General features: G+C 36.4%; 1 protein-coding gene across 16 annotated transcripts in view; it reads right to left on the reverse strand.

The window, feature by feature from the left end:
* rbfox1 (RNA binding fox-1 homolog 1) overlaps positions 1–21,329 on the reverse strand; it is a 2,577,027-nt gene that overhangs the window by 217,235 nt on the left and 2,338,463 nt on the right. For 13 of the 16 annotated variants that reach the window (XM_039775112.1, XM_039775116.1, XM_039775111.1 and 10 more), the window contains one exon: positions 12,941–13,015. The exons of the other annotated variants lie outside the window; for them this stretch is intronic. In XM_039775112.1, the coding sequence (XP_039631046.1) occupies positions 12,941–13,015 (75 nt within the window). The remainder of the gene's footprint in view (positions 1–12,940; positions 13,016–21,329) is intronic. 16 annotated transcript variants of the gene reach the window in all.

The raw sequence follows: 21,329 nt of genomic DNA on the forward strand, positions 1-21,329 counted from the left end.
GGGCATGTTACATTATACAACAAGAATCGAATCAAGGGAGAACACCACTATGCCTTGAAATCTCTAGAAAAGTTGTCAAATGTGACATGTCCTTAACCTGAAAACCACCAGGCACTGTGAGCATAACAGACATATGATACTAGTCTCGAGTTAATAAAGAACCTTTCCGTCCAAATTGAAGAAATGCTCATCACAGATTTTAAATACTCTATTGACACTGAATGAATTGACAGTTCCTTGGTGTAGTGTGAAGGGATCGAGTTCTGCATGTATCCAATAATAATGAAAATTACACAGTCTTACTGGCTTACTTTGTTCAAGGAATTTTAAAGGATTGGCTTTAAAATTCAGAAAAAAATGTCACTGCTGTTATATTTACTTTATAGCCATTAGAGGTGTTCTAATGGGAGAAATACGCAAAAAGCTGAAATTCATAATAATACAAAAGCTCTAACAGTCAAAATGCCTAGCATGAATACTGTTCTGTGCCAACTCTGTGCTCATCACAAGCTGCTTGGATTACTTTTTCACCATTTCTGATCATAAACTAAACTAACTCACTTCTCCTCATTTATCTTGGTCTCATAGCTGAGTATATATAAAATATCAGCACCTCACACTGTAATTTCAGATACTGTACTGTTATCAGTCAGGATAATTGTTGAACAACATAGTATACACTACAATCTTCTCAATTTACCAACTAGTTTAAAGAAGTAAAGTCATTTTTGACAATGAAAACAAAAATGAGAACATGGAGTAGCCCTAATGTCTGATAGGACTGTCTTCAGTGTGAAATTTATAGACTCTATCTTCATTTTAGGTTCACCCAGGGATTTTTGTGTCCTCCAATAACATAAAGAGATTTTGTTAGCTAGACTGATAACAATAGGTCATGTACAATATGTACAGTTTGTTTTGCAATGTATTGTCAATATGTTGAGGGCTAGCTTGACAGGGTGTAACAGTATTCAGCCCTGTAATGAAAATGTATGCTCAGAAAAAAGATAACCTGATAGCATTAAGAAATGTATTTTAGATTTACCACTCAGACTAATATGCATCACAGACACTGAACCATTCAGCTTAAGCCTGCCATACGCTAATCACTGTTCCTTGATGAGCTAAAGTAAGTGGCATCCAGACTGGCATTTCTTATTGAGTTTACGTGTGTATATATATATATATATATATATATATATATATACACACACATTGGACACCTTGACTTATGAACTTATGAACACTTACTTAACCTTTTCATAATAAAAAAGGGTTGTATAATGCGCATAATTTACCAAAAAACCAATAATTTTTCTAATGTACTAACCAAAAAGTTATAAAAAGTGCCTAGCCTACCAGAAAAAACAACTTCACACTGTACTCACCATTTATTTTGACATCTTTGGGCTGCAGGAAGGGAGGAGGAGGAGAATGAAACGCAAGGTGGTTATTGTTTAGAAGGAGCATCCTTATGCAAATCTCTTCTTTGTAAAATTGTCGAGATGGTGGATTTCGACAAGCTGTACATATTAGCGAGATCAGTCGCGAACGCCACTCTCATATTTCCGCACAATTTCCTTCTTCATTTCGATTGTGATCGCTGTTTCTCAAGTTAATAATGACAGTAGTCGAGCACTCAGTTCAAAGCTGGCCGTGTTGTGAACTGCGGTAATAATACACCTAAGAAAGCCGGTGCTGACTCAGCCTGATGACATCATCATGTGCCGCGCCAGCCCGCTAGCTAACATCCCTTAACAATCGCTTTCTTTACCTTCATTACCTTCTCTTCCTTCCTTAGCAAATATGCGTCTTGCTTGCCATGGTCTTAGTGAATTATATATATAGATAAATCACTGCACTGACCAAAATTACGTCCACAAACACATGTATCTGGGCTCCAACTGACGCTTACGAACGCTCTCAGCTGTTTGTTTACAATTGCACAAGCGGATACACGTGACTGCATTCGGGTCGTAACGCAAGATGTTGGTCGAAATCAAAACAAAATTTTGGTCGTAAATCAAGTTGTTCGCATGTCAGGCGGTCGTATGTCAAGGGTATATATATATATATATATATATATATATATATATATATATATATATATATATATATATATATTGGGAAAGATGAAAAGATGAATTTGGACCGAAGAATAAATGATTTTTGATTTCTTTGTTTGAAAGTACCGGGCAAAAACAGATTTAGGAGGCAGGCCGAGATCAAAACCAAAAGTCAGAATACTGGTAATCAATACAGAGAAGTTGACACAGCTAAAGCAAAAAAATTACAAAATAACACTGTTAACAAACTGATGAGAAGATCCCAAACAAAATATTCCTCTTTAAAGAAGTATTTTAAAATTTCCACAATAGGATGCACAATATTGTACAATACATCAGCATCTTTTACAGCTACCCATGTCCAAAACAATCATCAAAAATATAGCCTCAATTAGTATAAAACAAACAAAACAGTGTTGCAGCACCAAATAATAATCCAAAACTATCTTGTCTATCATTCATAACTAGAATTCAAGTGTACCCTGCTGGAAATTATGATTGTCACCTTACTATACATCATTTGCATCATGCTTCTCCCCAGTTTTTTCTTCCTTCACAAATGTTCCTCTGGCAATGTCGTCTTCTTATCAACACTAGGGTGATTGGCTACAATTGAATCTCTGCTCTGACTTGTGTCTCCTTATTGTCCATTCTGGGTCACATTCAAGCAACACATATATGTATGTATGCATAAACAGTTAAAATGTTTGTCATTCCAGAAAATCATAGTTTACCTCCTTAATTATCCTGTAACAACAGATACTGTTGAAAAACTATAAAGGGTTATTTTAAAATAAAAAATCACTAAGTCACTAGGCAGATAATTATCAGACACCTTCCAGTTCAATATACGTATGATAATATAATAATTTCTTCTCATCTGTAGTGAATGGTCTGGTTGCATTTTGTGGGCCCTTAATACACATTCTGTAGTATATATCATGAACTGACAAAAACACAACCTCTATCATTTTCAATGGTTTAATTTTACAGATGGAGGTAAGATACAGCACTAAAGAGAAGTGATGTGAAAAATTAATATAGCAATACATAAAAGGTGCATAGTGAAACATCACATGGCAACCTTAAACAGCCAACCAATTAGCAAGTTTTGCTCATTCGCCATTTTTGGATTACCATTTTATATTTTATTAAAACTCATACCTGCCAAAATGTACTTGCTTATTGATAGCAGATGTCAGCTATGCAACTTACAGAGAACTGCACAGAAAGACTATAATTTTAAATACAATGAGCTTCCCATCAACTGTCACAATGACATGCAAAAATGCATTTCATCAAGACTATTTAAAAGCTGAATCTTAAAAGCTTTACAGTAGGAACAGTTTTATAATTTTTAACAAGGTTCATTTCTCCTATAAATAATTAAAGAACAATGCCTGTGCATTTTTTAAATATGCACCCTTTCATGTCGCTGACAATGCAATAAAATATGAGCTTTGCTTCACATCAGAGTCTCACTTTGGAGAATGTTATTATACTTTAAGAAACACATAAAAAATGAAAAATCCCATAAATAGACATATATTACTCAAATATCTAATGCAGAGAACATCTGAGGGAAGACGGACAGTCTTTGGAGCAGTGTGTGTTGACATAGTGGCTAACATAAGAGTGGTGGCTTGATTTACGGGGCATACAGTAGAGATGAAGATGAAAAATTTGTCACCAAAAAAATGTATTTTGTCCTTACTGAACACTCACAAGGTAGATAATTACCAGACTTTGAATCAGATGACATCTACCATATTTAATATTTGGTTAAAAAATAATGAACTGCCAAAATACTAGTATGTGCAAAGTTGCATTAAGAATGACACAAATAAGGAGAACTACTAAAATGCTGTGCAAAAGCAGACTTACTGCAGAAATGTAATCTGTATTTATTATTCTAGTTTAAGCATGTGTCCTACACTGATATACTGTATACATATTATTCAAATTAGACAAAGAGTATCACTCACAGATACTAATCATCAGCTTAAGGTCTGATGTTTTCTTTAGTAAGACACTGCACAGCACCTATAAATTGATTAAGTGCTGGGACCATAATCAATGAATAAAGACATCCTTAATTCTTTATTGTTATGACTGGGTGTACAACACAGGCAAAAACAGAATTGATCAAGTGCCCCAGCACTTCAACCAAACGACAGTTAGGACTGCATAAATTCCAAACAGTAGAAGACAGTACATATAAATAATATGTTCTTTTATCATTAATTTCTTTCAGTAATTAAACGTAATAAAAAATGCAACACAGCTCATCGTCACAGCTCAGCAGCCTTTCATTTGTTGATAAAACTTTAACTGACTAGTCATGTGGCAGCTACATATTAAAAACAGCAAGAAGGGCGGAGACACTGTTGCAAGAAATTAACCAAGTAAAAGCAAGACATCAACATTTATTAAAATTACCAGTCTCCTCACAAAATGTGTTTGGAAGGTGGAAGACAATTACAAGCATCCAAACCAAAACTGTCCTTTTTAAAAATTGTTTTATTATGGTTCTATTAGTTTATTTAAGTACTAAATGCAGTAATCTATTTTAAACTTGTGCATGTTGAAGAAAATACCAGTAACTCTGGCTAGCTAATACTACACTAGATAGATAGATAGATAGATAGATAGATAGATAGATAGATAGATAGATAGATAGATAGATAGATAGATAGATAGATAGATAGATAGATAGATAGATAGATAATGAAAGGCACTATATAATAGTTAGATAGATAGATAGATAGATAGATAGATAGATAGATAGATAGATAGATAGATAGATAGATAGATAGATAGATAGATAGATACTTTATTAATCCCAAGGGGAAATTCACATACTCCAGCAGCAGCATACTGATAAAAAACAATATTAAATTAAAGAGTGATAAAATTACACTACACCATTGAACACCGCCTATTGAATAAAAATACTAAAGTTGCCTGTGGTGATTTTTAACAAGTAACAGCTAATCATTCTGCTTTCCAAATAAAAACTCATCCTGAGCATTTAGATTAAGGCAACAAAATTCAGTCTCCAGGTTTGGCTTTTTAAAAGTTTAATTAGCCTAAATGGTGCATTACTGGCAAGGCTGAATGGCCTAGCAGCCATATCACTCAATGGTGTAGATTTTCTGTACTGTAAGAGTGTACTGTATTTATGGCATGCTGCCTTGTACTGAGTCATAACTCAAAAGCTACTAATGACACCAATTTAAAATTTTGTGACTATACTCATGAAGAATGTCTGTGATTCTGTGAAATGTTTGAACTAAACTGGCAAATCCAAGGTCTCCTGAAAACTGACTAGTTTGAAATGAACTATTACAATTTTCCTCTAAGCTTTTTTGTTGACTTAACAAGTTCTGATGATTTTACCGTAATATGTACATAAATGATTCACCAGAATATAAAGCATTAAAATGTATTATGAGAATTTTTGCTTTGATTAATAAATAAAAATAACAAGCAAATAATTCTTTATTATTTATTATATTTGATATAAAATTCTTGAAATATATTCACATTCTTGGATCTTCAAGTGAATATAAATCTGCTGACACAACAGTAGTGAAGTGAAAAGTAAAAAACTGGAGACTTTATCTCTCCAACATTTAACTTCATTATTAACTTTGAGAGAGCACAAGACTTACTGCATAATCAAAAATCAATCCAAGTTATGCTATTAAGGAGGCCAACAAACAAAACAAAATGTTTTATTAACAAGATACCTAAACAAACAAACTTTCTATTCAAGTGTAAAATATTGCATTTCCGAAAACAAATTAAGTGAGAAATAAGCATTAACAAAGCTCGGGCCCAAACGACAGATAAACAGGGGTAATATATGAGGAAATTGACATATATAATTGCATGTGGGTTACTTCGAGGAGGGGGGAAAAATACTTTACCTATGATCATGTATGAATAGACAAGATATAAATATATTTTATTCAAAGGAATTTTGCTGTTTGACAGTTAAATTTGATAAATAGGCATGTTTTTCAAAATATGCTAAATCTATTTAGTTTATATTTTTTCCTATTTCCAACAGAACATTAAACTTGCAAATTCATCTGGGCAGCACTGAAATTCTACAAGATTGAACAATTTTTCCCTGTAAAATGAAACTGAAAGAGCAAAAAAATTACCCCAAAAATGTACCGTTGTCTCTATTGTATTGTACTGGACTTACTTTATTGTCATTCAAACTATACAACAAGGAGTGCACAGCTGAACAAAATTGTGTTTCTCCAGGCCCAATGCACAAACACAAACATAAAGATAAGTGCACATTATACAACAACAGGTAAACATAATAGGCCTCATAACAAACAGAATATATGTGAAAGCCAATAGATGCATTGGTGAATAAAGTACTGGAGAGTGTTCAAGTGGCAATAAACATTTCCATAATGCACAGACATCACAGCATTTTAGGAGGTATGAGATTCTAAATATATGTGTTCAAACGGTCTGTGTGTATTAAGGAATTTAACAGTCCCAATAGGTCAGCATGTTATTTGTTGTTGGTTGGACTTTAGTAGTCTGATGACCTATGGGAAGAAACTTCTACAAAGCCTGGCAGTCTCGCACTGCAAACTAGCATTTGCCAGAGGGCAAACGTTTGAACAGTCCACGGGCTGGGTGAGTGGTGAGTGGCTCTATCTTAGTAGCTCTCCTAAGACAGTGTGACAAGTATAGGTCTTGTAAAGATGGGAGGGTGGGTCCAATGATTTCCTCTGCCAACTTTAGCTCTATCTGGAGGGGCTTCTGATCTGACACAGTGCAGCTACCATACCAGACTGTGAGGCTGCTGGTTGAGATGCTCTCTATAGCACCTCTGCAGAATGTTATGAGGACAGGAGAAAGTGAAGGTGCTGCTGTGCTTTTTTGACAAGGGAAGTGGTATTTGTACTTCATGTCAGGTCATCCATGATGTGTACCTCCAGAAACGTGGTGCTTTCTTTTGACTCCACAGTGTTGCCATGGATTATAAGAGGAGTATGTGCCATGTGCTTCCTTCTGAAGTCAACAATGATCTCCTTTGTCTTGTTGACAGGTTGTTGTTGTAACACGAGACAACAAGTTGCTTTACTTCCTTTTTGTAGGCAAAGTCAACATTGTTGCAGATTAGGACCACCACCGCAGTGTCATCTGTGAATTTGATGATATGATTCGATTCCTGCCTGGCACAACAGTCATGAGTCATCAAATTGAACAACAGTGGGCTCAGAACACAGCCTTGGGATGGTCTCAGATGTTTTTTTCCAACACATACTGTCTGTGGTCTTTCTGTGAGAAAGTCCAATGTACATTTGCATAACAGGGTGCTGATGCCTAGTGGGTCAAGTTTTTTTTTACCAAGTGCTGGGGATTAAATGTATTAAAAGCAGAGCTAAAGTCAATAAAGAGTAGCCACACATAACTATTTTCAGATGGGCCGTGGTCAGATAGAATGTTTCCAATCATTGGTGGAGTTGGTAGGGCGGTACGCAAATTGAAGTGGATTGAACGTTGTAGGGAGTCTGGATGTTATATGGTCCTTGATCAGCCTTTCAAAGCACTTCATCATGATGGGGGTGAGAGTTATAGGGCAACAGTCATTGAGTGTTGATGCTGGTGACTTCTTTGAAACAAGTATGATACAAGTGACCTTGAAGCACGAAGATATGATGGCTTGCCTGAGGGAGGTATTATAAATGTCTATAAGGACATGCATCAGTTGGTCACAACATTCCTAGAGTACACACCCTGGTATGTTGTCAGGACCTACAGCTTTCTGTGAGTTGACCCTGCACAGCGTCTTTTGAACATCAGCTGAGTCAAGACAGAGTGCTTGATTCTCCAGGCTGTAAGGGGCTTCCATAATTGTTGTATTTATAGAGTGGTGTAGGAGACTTGTAGTCTGTGATCGACTGTATGCCATGCCACAAGGGCCTGGAGTCTTGTGAACCAACCTTTAAGGATTTGGACACTCTTGATATCCTTCTGCTGTGAAACATTCTGACCTGTAATTATTTACACATGTCTAAAACAACTATTATCATACATTGATAATTTCTATATTATCTATTATTTATTTATTATATCAAGGGGCAGAGTGGTGGCTCTGAGGCTATGGATCTGCGCTGGTATCCCGAAGGTTGCCGGTTCGAATCCCTGTCGATGTCAAAAGCGATCCTACTCTGCTGGGCCCTTGAGCAAGGCCCTTAACCTTCAATTGCTCCAGGGATGCTGTACAATGGCTGACCCTGCGCTCTGACCCCAAGGGGTGTGTGAAAAAACCAAGTAATTTCCTTCAGGATTAATAAAGTATTAAAAAAAAAAAAAAAAACTATATATATATTACATATCTATTGACTATATTTATGTATTGTGGAGGATGGCCGGTTGTTTATCCCGGCCAATACCCCCAAGCCATGAGGTGGAGTCCTCCTTGCAGCATGGAGGTCCCTAGAAGACCAGCAGGGCATCATGGACAATGGACTTTTTATGCACCACCCTGCTGTATGCCATGGGGGCCTCAAGAGGGAGCTGCAGGGAGGACCGAAGATTTCTATTTTCCTATGACGAACTTCCGGGTTGAAGAAAAGAACTTTTACCTGACCCTGAAGTGATTGAGAATCACATGGACTGGGGATTGAGAGCACTTCCGGGTCTGGGAATATAAAAGGACTGTGGGAGCTCCCAGATGGCGAGCTGAGCTGGGTGGAAGGGTGGCAACGCGTCTGGGAGCTGGAGGATTGATTTATTGTTTAGTATTTGTGATTTATGAGTATTGTGGAGGAGAGGGTGCTTTGTACACTGTGGAAGTTAAATAAAGTCAATTGGAGGACTTTTACCTGGTGTCTGGAGTCGTGCACAGGGGTTCAAGGGAGCGAGAGTGCCCCCTATCTACCACAGTATCTAGATTGCATATACCATACAATGCATCAATGTTCATATTACTAACTACACGTCAATATTGCTGCTACTTCTTTGTCTTGTCTTGTTTGTGTTTTAATTTTAAATTTTAATTTTAATTCTATTTTTAATTTATTATTTGCACTTCATGATGTTACACTGTGGACCCTGAGCTTCGCAATTTCACCTATCTGTATACTTGTATATGGATGAGATGACAATAAAGTCCACTTTGACTTTGGATGAAGTAATTTAAATTAGCAAACGAGCTTGGAAACTTTTACAAGTGGCTCTCATGGTGTGGACCACCTGTGACCTAGAAGCAGGAGTGAAGTAGTCATTAAGGTGACATGTCTCGTATCAGAGCAAACTGAATTTGTTCAGTCATTCATATTGGTGTTTATTAATAACAGCCAGTCTGCTGCCCAACACCCATACTATGCAATGAACTTAGGAATGTTGGTAACAGATCTAAAATTATCACCCTGGAGCACATCATCCAACTTTCTTGCCAATGGAAATCATAACGCTTCATTAAGTAGTGCGCCTTAATTAGCAGAGTAGTGAAAAAGAACACATAAGAATTTAATGTATTAACACATAAAAGGAACAAAAAAAAAAGAGTAAAAGGAAACAGCATGCATACCTACTTCACCGCTGTGCAGGTACAGGCAAACACACTCACTTAATAAGCTGCAAAATGCTATGTTACGGGTACAATACCATATACTGTACTACAGCAAGGGGTCTTCAAGTGTGATCCTGGTTAGCTGCATTGGTTGCTGGTTTTTGTTCCATCCCAGACTTTTAGTTCAAAGCATATTATTACTGCTTAAAGAATTATTGCGAAAGCAACATTTTTTGAGCATAATTTTAGTTAACTTGCATTCTAACATTCCTATCCTGATTGCCTCTTTTAGTAATCAAGAGCTGAATTCAGCATTTCCATTGCTTCTTGTTTACTTAGCCAGCTGGCAATTAACAATGCAATGCAAATAACAAAGGAACCCGCAGTTCGTCCCTTAACTCAGTGGTTCTCAAATTCAATCCTGGGTCCCAACTAACTTCTGCTTTTAACTAGACTCCTGGCTTAATTAACTGAGCAGTTATTGCTCAGTTAATATGTTTGGTGTCAATTCATAAATTACAAAATTGAGTCTATTTTTATTTAGAATATAGCAAGCATTTATACTGTATGTTACTTGGGGATAATTTTGTCTCGTTTTTTTAATTTTGGATTTTAAGATTGCTATTACAATCACCATGATCTTCACTTTCTTTGTTCTAGTGCTCAGGTTATATAAGCCAATACAAATGAACATTTTACCATGATTAGACATACGTTCCACATAAGTAGCCTTCCAGGTTTGTTTGCTCAGGTGTCTGCTTGTCAATATTTGTCATCGTTAGATTATAATTAAAGAAGCAAAGTCAATGGAAAAAGGCAAATTAATTAAAAAAATGACAAAAACAGAGCTAAGCTTAAAAAATATCAAAAATGCAAAGTTTTTAAATTAGCTATAAATGTAAATCTGCTACTACTGCACTTTCCTAAAAGTAGGATAAGAGGAGTAAAAGATAAGCTACTTAAACGTTGTGATTAACCAGAGGTAGCATGAGACTGTTCGGTAATGTTTTGAAGTTAACAGTGTAACAAACAGTATAACAAAAACTGCTGTTGGAGATGACAGGATGTCCTGCAAAAAAAAACAGCTAATGGCCAAAAATGGGTCCATAATGATAAGTCCAAAAGAATAATTAAAATAAGGATCGCAAAGCCATTAGAAGGAAAAATCAAAACAGAAACCACAAATCAAAGTCAAAAAGAAGCTAAGCAAAGATCAAAACTGGGACCAAAAATCTAAAATGCAAATAAACTGCGAGGTATTACTTTAGATTATAACTAAACCAGTAACGACGTACTGCATGATAACGTGCAGTGAATACACTTGACTTGAGCATTCCTAGTTTTCATCCTCTTTCTCTTTACGTTTACCATTCGTTTGCTCAGAGGCTGATGTGCTTGCTGCTTCCTGAGCAGCTCTTCTTTTCTAGCAGCCCGCTGCTTCTCTTCTTTCGTTGGCATCTTTTCGCATTAAAAGTGATTAAGTTAGTTTTTCTGTTGCAATTACTTAGTACGTTTTTCTTAATTTTTCGCTTAACCTGGTACTTAAGTCTTCAATCTCCCTCAAGAATGATTAAAGATATGAAGAGGTAGGGGAAGTGACGGCGAAGGTGGTAGGGAATGAGAACGGCGCGCTGCAAAGAGTTGATTCTACAATAAAATAAAATAAAAATAAAAATAGTAATAAAAATCATCACCTGAAAACGTCATGTAGTATTTGTGTACCAAATATCAGGTCAATAGGAGAAACGGTTTGCGAGCTACAGGTGATTTAAAATCCTGGACAGACAAACGAACAGCCACGGTAGCGTATTATATAACAAGATACTAGAATGGTAATTAAAGAAGCACCGACATGATCTATACGGGCTCCACAATGATATCACAGATTACACAACATGGGTGATGTGCAGCACCCATGACAATTCAAAATGGTTTTACAGTAAAAATAACAAAATATAAAGTTAACAAAATATAACCTCTCAAAATGGCATATGATCATAACAGAATCAGTATCTGTGAAAATGGTTGGAACCAAATCCTGCAAACCACAATACCTGGACCCGTTTACAACTGCTTGCACCCATTATGGAGTTTCTGATTTAATAAAAAACAATTGGAAAAAAACTGAATAACTGACAATTACTATTCTGCTCTGGTTCACAATTCATTTGGATACATTTCTCAACAAAAAAGAAATCCCCAATACAGAAATGATTTGTTGTGGAAGAAAGAACGTGCTAGCGACTTATACAGTGATATAACATGTTCCACTAATGGCAAGGGTTGGCTTCTGATTAGGAATTTAGGTTGTAACAAAACCTGCAGCCACTGCAGTCCTTCAGGTCCAAATCTGATGACCTCTATACTACAGTAACACCTTTTACTTATGTGCTGTTCCTTCCTGTTATGCTTCTATACATTTGACAGGATTGTCACCTATTTTTCTCTTGTTGATATGCAAACTCTGCACCTCCAATCCAACCTTTATTGGTCACTACACAAGTCTGTGTTTTAAATTCACTTTGATGTCAGCCTGTAGAGCCCATCTGTGGCCACTGCAGTCCTATAATACCATGTGGCCAGTGACATGCACTGCATCACAGCAATCAGTTTGCCTGCTGATACGCTATCTTGATGGCCTTGAAGTTATTAGATAACAGCTAAAATCCAAGGCTTTGAAACAAAAATCCAGCAACAATGGATTGCAATTTTTCTCAATAACACCTTTAATATAATAAAAGAGGTAAATGAAATGAAGAATTGTGTTAACAAGTGACTGTTGGCTGTAGGTGTGCTCCTGTACCTTTGCAAATTTCTCCCCAGTCACAAACTCCATTAAGTCCACTGATTTATATACATAATATTTTCTTTTGACTGGATCTATATATATATACAGTATATTGATTATGTCTTGGCATTTTTAATAAAAATCAAGGAAATTGAATGTATAATTGGGGAATGTTCTGCTATTGATGAGACAAAATAGTTGCTTTCACAGGCAAATTGTCATTTTTGTACATTTTGCAAAATGTCCCTAATTATTTACATAATGCTCCTGGATTTCAGTAAGTGTGGGTCAAAATTGTCCTTTAGAAGAAAAATATTGCCTACTTCTCTGAATTACTGCTAGTTTTTGTATTCCGAATTTCTAAGGTGCTACTGCATATTAATAAAATAACTGACATAAAATAAATTCATAACTTAAAAGAATAATAAAGCAGTGCTGCCTTGTGAATACTTCAATACATAGAAAAACATAAGGAAGATTATTTAGTGTCAGCTGCATATAAATAATGTAACCCTGAGCATGTCACTTCACCTGCCAGTGTCTAGCGTCCCATGATTCCAGTCTTACAGGAGCTGCTGCCAAAAAAGTCTCTGGATCCCTGTGACCCTGAAATGGATAACTCAGATTCAGAACAGTGGAGAAAATGTCGAGTTAAATAAATTCATGAAAAATGTAAAAGTAGGATAATAATATAAAAACACTGTTGAGGAAGAGCAGCTTGACCAAACCTTTGTTTAAAACCCTTTCACGATGTTGTATTCATAAAGATGTTTTGGTGTCCAACAATTTTTTTTTTTAACTGTGCATCAGTTCCTGTGGGGAGCCTGGCAACTTTCTGTCCCACAAGCTGAACATTACGATGAAATTTTGCTGTTTAATATTACATTAGCAAAAAATATCTGGTTTGAATTTGAATCTGTTAAAAAAAAAAAAATCAGGCTAAAGATAGATGCAACTAAGGCATGTCATCACGCAAACAGTATGGAAACTGGTGAGCCTGGACTGTATATTGTCATATTTTTTCTATTAATGCTGTTTGACTTCAACTGTCAAATTCAGCAAATATTCAGTTCCTCTCAGGCTATGTATAACTTTCAACGGCTTTTAACGGCTCCAACAAAAAACAACTGGTCCTGACCTTTAGTTTGGGGGAAGGGGATATATGAGAAAGATATTGTATGTATGTACAATAGACATGTAAGCAAACCCAAAAGACTTGAGTAAAATGTCAAGAAGAAAGTGGAATAAGCTGTCCACTTTAAACTGATAGAGAACCAAGAACTGGAGCAAATCCAATCTCACTTAATCATTTCGTATTTCTGTCTAACACACAGAATTAATTCATAAGCAAACTCCAGAAACAAACACCCACCACTGCAATATGAACAGTACACAATAAACACTGTATGCAGAAACCAGTGAGCACTGCTTACTCCTCAGTCCATCAGCAAAAATATCTACAGCTCCAAGACAGACATCTACTGATAGGCATAAACTGCACCCATTAAAGCACCCCAACAGGACAGGCTATCTACAGCATGACTTTAACAGTAAAAGAAACTTGTGAGGTTACAGCCATAATCATTTTATTGCACTTTTCTAAAAATATTTGCTGGAATGGTGGTTCTTATTTGTCTTCCATGCACAGCATGGGCTTATCCCTACTGCTTCGTAACATTTAGCTTGCTAACAATCATTCATTCACCATCTTTAAATCCATGCAGTCTATACACAAATGGACAATAAAGTCTGACATATGACAGAAAAATAAAACATGTGTTAGGTTTATAGTATTTGAGATTTTCTTTTCATAACTTACTTTTTTATTTCTAACACCATTGGTCTTTTTTACATTCATGGCAGTCAAGTGCTGTTTTTAAAGGGGCATTTTACATTTTTCGCTGTTTGCCCGATTATGTTATGTTTAGTTAGTACAACTTAGTATTTAGATATTAATTTCTTTGTGGACTTGTTGCTGCCTGCTGTACTATTAATAAAATGAACGTGGTCAATCAGTCATTTTAACTTTTTATGACATGATAAAGTGATTACGTGAATCCAGATTAGGGGTTTTACGAGTCATGTGCAGATTATTGATAGCATCTGATATGAAGGTAGTTTTAGGCAATAACATATTAATAAAATGTGAGGAAGAAGAGACCATAGTCATGGGAGAAATAACAGGGAGGTGAGCAAGAATGTGGTCTGTAGTACCTGAGAGAATGGGAATCAGGTTAGCCATCAAACCATACAGTTAGAGTTCAACATGTGCCACAGGCTAAAGTGATGCAGCAGGGTTTCCTCTTTTTCCTCTCTTTTATCCTTGTCTGTTATTTTTAAAATGAACACAACTTTTTAATTGCTTGGTTTTCCTTGGTATTTTCTCTTTCATGAGTTTTGCTACATGGATGACATTTCTTATTATAGTGTAAATCATATGAATATGAATCCATCAATTTATTAAACTCTTTAAATTAAGTACATACATGTCCTCCTGTGCTACCTGGATAGGCTCTGGCCCTCGGGGTTGGGGATTCCTGATTTGGAAAAATGTCATAGGACATTTTCAATTAAAATTATCCTGTCAATTTTTTTTTTTAATTAAGGATTAACAGCAATTTAATTAAAATGTTAAAAGATAACAAATAACAAGAAATTATCACAAAAAAGGATTTTTAAAATAAAAAATAGCTTCTGTTAATAAATATAGATTAAAACACACCCAACTTGATGCTCAGAAACAGAGCTAAATGCAGCTGCATATTCCAAAGACATTCGTACTTTGAAGGTGAGCAGGTTTGCAACTCCAAGTTTCACTTTTTAAACTGTTATTTTAATGAAACCAAAATGCTGAAAAGCCAATGTGAAGTAAGGTAGTTTAATAAAATGATATAGTAATAAGTCAGTGTTGTTATTTATTTCTTGTTACAATCAATGCATTTCTACTGAACTAACCAAAAATAAAAACACATATAGTAGTTTGCTGTATAAATTGGCAGACCTTACTGAGAGTATAAATTTAAATGATATCATCCAGTTGTCATAGTGCTACCCTATTACTGCACGTACAGCCACGGATTCAATAATGGATACGGCTTGTTTGGAAAATACAAAGAGATGTGTTAGGTATGAAGGTTATGTGTGGAGATTTCAGTATTCCTTTGTTGTCAAAAAGTCATTCACAATATTTAGGTTGACTTTGAAGTTCTGCACAATAATGAATAAACACTTTGACTGGAGAAAATCTGGTTGTCAAGTCCATGACTCTGTAATCATCCATCCATCCATTATCCAACCCGCTATATCCTAACTTCAGGGTCACAGGGGTCTGCTAGAGCCAATCCCAGCCAACACTGGGCGCAAGGCAGGAAACAAACCCCGGGCAGGGCGCCAGCCCACTGCAGGGCACACACATACACACACCAAGCACACACACCAGGGACAATCCAACTAACCTGCATGTCTTTGGACTGTGGGAGGAAACCCACGCAGACACGGGGAGAACATGCAAACTCCATGCAGGGAGGACCTGGAAAGCAAACCCGGGTCTCCTTACTGCGAGGCAGCAGCACTACCCACTGCGCCACCATGCCGCCCCTCTGTAATCATACAGTGCACAATATAATGTATCAATACATTTAAACTGTATACAGTACCATATTGATTTTATTTGGACTGCTAAAACACTCAACAGGATATTCAAAATCTCTGACAAATTAATCAAATAAAAATAGTCTTCTCTCTATGTGCTTTTAATTTAATTAAATATACATTACAGTATATACAGTAACTATCCTTCTGTATACACTGTATGTGTTTCCTAATGTTGAGTTGTCTTTCTCTTCCTCAAAAAATATTTTAATCGACTTATTCAGATTTTAGCAATGTGTCACTGAAGAAATGAAAACTTGGGGGTGGAGCACCAGTGAAAGTATCACTTAACCGTTTGTTTATTGTTTATATAAGAACAAAGAGATAATCTGCCTAGCAACCAAACAGCCATCCAGACATGCACATTTGAATTTCGAAAAACATTACATGCTACCTGGGAAAGGACAATGGATTTTCATCATTTAAATACTTTTGTAGCAGCAGTGGCGTTAACATTATCAATGGCACCTCACCGCTAAATTTAGTATTTGGGGGAAACACTGGTTATATTTTGTTATTGTGACGTGTTTATATAATGGATTATTGATTCAAGAAAATGGTTATTTTTTTGTAGTGAATTAAATGTAATGAGGGACTGATACAGATTTTTGATGTAAGGATGTATGAAAGCTTCTATTTTGTAAAATATTTATTTTGAAATATCAGTGCTTGAATTTCATGCTTGAGAGAGTGGGAGATTTCCCCCTTCAATGTTATTGGCGTTGGATTTCAGCATAGGGTGTATAAAGAATGAAATGACCATCATAAGGTACCTGATTTATCTTAACATGTACATGCACTAAATTAACTCACTGACATTTTCTCTCCAGTAACTGAAAAATAAATACTTGTTACAATTAAAAAGTAAAAGAAAACTTGAAACATTATTATACTTTATCATTGTCCATAAATTGTCCACAAACTGTTTACCAAGACAAGATGTTTTCATCTACACAGACACTTTTGTAAAAATACACTTTTAGTGCCAGGTTTGTGACATTTGCTTTTGTGAGAAATTAGCTGCTTCAAACTTATAAGCAGTTATATTTTATGGAGAATTCAAAGTAATTCAAATTTAAAATGTCGCAACTGATGCTTACATCTTTCCCTCCTTTTAAGATTTATTCCTACTCTATTCCTCTAAAATAGTCCTCATGCTGGTGTTTTCAAGCTACCTCACATACTTCCGATTTTTGTATTGCTTATGCCTGTGTGTTAATTCCAATTTGGTCACTGAATTAGGTTGATTATAAATATAGAAAATAGTTACAGTACATTTGCTCTTGTACTATTCAAATATGTGTCGTAAGTGCTTTACTCAAATTCTAGCTGTTGTAATAATAAACTAATAAACACTACTTTGGTTAAAAAAAATAACACAATAACAACAAAAAGTAGGAAAATTCAGGAATAAAGTATCAATAAAGTATAAAATGCAGCTAACTGTGTGTCTTCTGAAGTTTTCTTTAAATAATCACAGACATGTACAATAAATTACCAAGTACTATGGTGCAGCCTAACCTTTTTCAAATGAATATTTCCAGCAGGATAATGCACTATGTCACAAAGTAAGCATTCTGGTAAGTTGGTTCCTTGAATATGACATTGAACAACAGATTTAAAACCCAGAACACCTTTGGGATGAGATAAAATGGAGGGATTGCAGTATGAAAGTGTAGCTGAAAAATCTGCAAGATCTACATAATGCTATCGAGTCAGCTTTAACCAAAATTCCTAAGAAATTATTCAAGAATCTTACTGAACGCCTGCCTCAAAAACTCGCCTGTTCAAGAGGCAAAAGAGGGTCCTACCTGGTATTTTATAGTTAGACCTAATAAAATGGCCACTGAATGTATGTGAAACAGCAGACGGTGGTTGATGATCCAAATTCATCCCTAGTCAGTTAAACAGACTGAAAGGAAGAAGGGTGCAAATCAATTTTAATCATTTGTGAAAGACAGGGGACGTGATCGTGCCCCAAACCCCAGACACAACTGACTTGCACAAACTCAAAGATTCAAGTAATGGATTTTATTCTTCCAAATTCCTTTCAAACAGTACAGAAGGTAAATGGGTATCCTTGAATCCTTCCTTTTCTCTCTTCTTCTCCCAACTCCTCTTCCACTTGCAAGGGTTGTCCTCTGCATCCTGACTTCAACTCCATGAGGCAAGGCTAAGTGGTCCTTTTGAAATGGATCCTGGGAGTACTTCTGATGTCTGCCAGAATGATGGAAGTACTTCAGGGACAGGAAGAAGTCTCTAGAAGGCAGGGATGGTTCCTCCCTGCAGCACATCCTAGTGGTAAGCAAGGTACACAACAGGGCTACAGCATGAAACTACACTTCACAGCATGCCTGTGTGTTGAAAAGATTCCTTCATCCTTCCTTTCAACCTTCCTGGCTAGGGATGGGTCGAGGGGAAGCCAGACAATCCCTGACGACATTTACACATTGAAGTTATTTTTATGTTCATGAACAGCAGCTTAAGTTAAAGGAGCTGATGTTGAAGTCTCCGAAGTATCTAATTAAGCACCGTTACTGCATGGAGCTCAGTAGGCCAGTTTAGTAGCAAGCTCTTCCAGTGCTTTATGAAATCTTGAAGACAAAAATATAACAGAGCAAAGACAATTTAGGTAGGGTGGAAGATTCACCAGGAGTTTACCCTGCTCACCAAACACAAGTTCATCCTTGTTAGTGTTTTGCAGCATGATCTGGCATTCACAGAACAGGGATACCACTCAAGTGGTTGTTAAAAACAGGAGAGTACTTCTACTATTGAGATAGTAGAAAAAGGGAATGGCGTGGTAGTGGATGGAAAAAAATAAATAAAAAGTAGAAGTGAAGGAAGAAGGAATGTTATGTCAAAAACACTTCTCAAAGTATAGAGGAAGAAAATAAATTCACACATGCACCACCGAATATGGTCAGGAGCTTTTATTAGCTAGCAGCTGGCTACATATGGAAGGAGGTGTTCCTGTAATAGAAAAACAGTCTGGCCCCACTAACCCTCTGTCTAACATGCCATTACAGGAGAAGTAAAAGCTGCAGGCTACACCCCCTTAATCACCTACTGCTCACTGCTACTATAGGCAAATTGCTAGTCAGGATTAAGTGGGAAGACTATCACAGGATCAGTGTCAGGCAGCAGAAAGACTCAATTTGTGAGCAATCAGGAAGCTGTAATCACATCCTAGAGAGCTTTAGTGTTTGCTGGATTTTGAATCTTTATACGAAACAACACATCTCTTTAAAGTACATATAAAATAAAATGACAGGAAAACTATCACACTTGTGCACATAAACCTGCAGATAATGCTCAGCAGAGTGAACCTAAAATCATAAAATATTTAAACTTGATTGAATGCAGTTATTATGAGGCCAAGAAATGTCTGCAAATGATAACAGTTACTTACGGGCAATATGGTATCCATATATGCTGCAATATATAAATTATACAACACTTACCTATGTTGCTACATTCATAACAAGCAATTTATGCCAATGGTCAAATCGCTTCCATGTTAATAAAATTCCACTGCTGCTCTCCGTGAAAAGTCAGGTAGTCTTTGTTTTTCTTTTAAAAATTTAACCACTTTAAAGAAGTCGTGTAATTGATCGGGGGCTACAGGCCTGCTTTATACATATATTTTATCAGAATCAGAACCAGAATCACAAGTACTTAATGTACAGGAATTTGACTTGGTAGATTAGGAGCTGCTTACAACAGAACACAACATTACTTACAAATAATATAAATAGAATAAATTAAAAAGAAAAACTTCACACGAAGTTACAGAATAGTGCTAATGATGATGTGAAAATGAAAGTGTGAGTGTGTATGCACGTGCACACACATACATGTACATATACTGTACACACACACACACACACACCTTCATACAGTATATAACAGGCTAAGTTACTGGTTTGACAGGGTTATGGCTCTTGTAAAATAAACTACTGAGGTGTCTGTTAATTTTAGTTTTAATTGACCTGAAGTGTTTACCAGAGGAGAGTTTTTGGCATAAGTGATGAGCTGGGTGAGCTGAGTCCATGATGATCCTTAAGACATGGTTAGTGACACAAGTTGTTTACAAATGCAAGAGAACAGCCAATTATTTCCTCAGCAGACCTCACAACATGCTGTAATTTATTTTTTGAGTGTCCTGTTGCTGAACCAAGCCAGACAACAATGGAGAATGTGATTACACTTTCAGTTATGGCTTTGTAAAACTGAACTAGGATTGGCTGGGAACTATTTAATTTCTTGAGTTGGCATAAGAAGTTTATTTACTACTGTGCCTTTTTAGTGATGGAAGTGGTGTTAATGTCCCAGGTGAGAGTGTTAGTAATAGTTGTGCACAAAAATTTGAAGGATTCTACCATATTGAATGGAGAATTATTAAATTCTAGGTTGTGACTGCTCTTTGAGAAAGTCAATGACTATTTCCACTGCCTTGGTGGTACTAAGGACTAGGTTATTGGAAGCACACCAAGACACAAGATGTTTTCTGCAAGGTGTTTTGTTACAATTAGTAATTATACTAATAATGGTGTTCTCAACAGCAAAATGATTTTTACTGAAGGATCAGTGGCCTACAGTCATTGGTGTACAGGGAATAAAGGTGGGTGAAAAGCACACAGCCTTGAGGGGCACTTGTGCTAATATGGAGACAGTCTACAAGGTGGGAGTCCACTCAAACATACTGTTTCCTGTTTGTCAGAAAACTGTAAATCCATTTACAGATGAAAGGATTCAGTTCAGCCTGTAGAGGTTTAGTTAACAACAGTTCAGGGACAATGGTGATAAAAACTAACCTGAAGTCTACAAATAGTACAGTAATCCCTCCTCGATCGCGGGGGTTGCGTTCCAGAACCCCCGCGATAGATGAAAATCCGCAAAGTAGAAACCATATGTTTGTATGGTTATTTTTATATATTTTAAGCCCTTAGAAACTCTCCCACACTTTTTAAACTGTGCTCCATGACCAGACAGAGATGACAGTTCTTTATCACAATTAAAAGAATGCAAACATATCTTCCTCTTCAAAGGAGTGCCGTCAGGAGCAGAGAATGTCAGAGAGAGCGAGAAAAGTAAACAATCAAAAATCAATAGGGCTGTTGGGCTTTAAAGCACCGCGATAAAGCAGCCGCAATGAAGGGAGCAATGTGAGGGTAGTCTTTCAGCATTTAGAGCGTCCGTATCTTCTAAGCAAACAGCCTCTGTGCAAACAGCCTCTCTGCTCACACGCCCTCCGTCAGGAGCAGAG

The sequence above is a fragment of the Polypterus senegalus genome, chromosome 13 (genome assembly GCF_016835505.1).
Source record: "Polypterus senegalus isolate Bchr_013 chromosome 13, ASM1683550v1, whole genome shotgun sequence".
Classification (NCBI taxonomy): Eukaryota; Metazoa; Chordata; class Cladistia; order Polypteriformes; family Polypteridae; genus Polypterus; species Polypterus senegalus.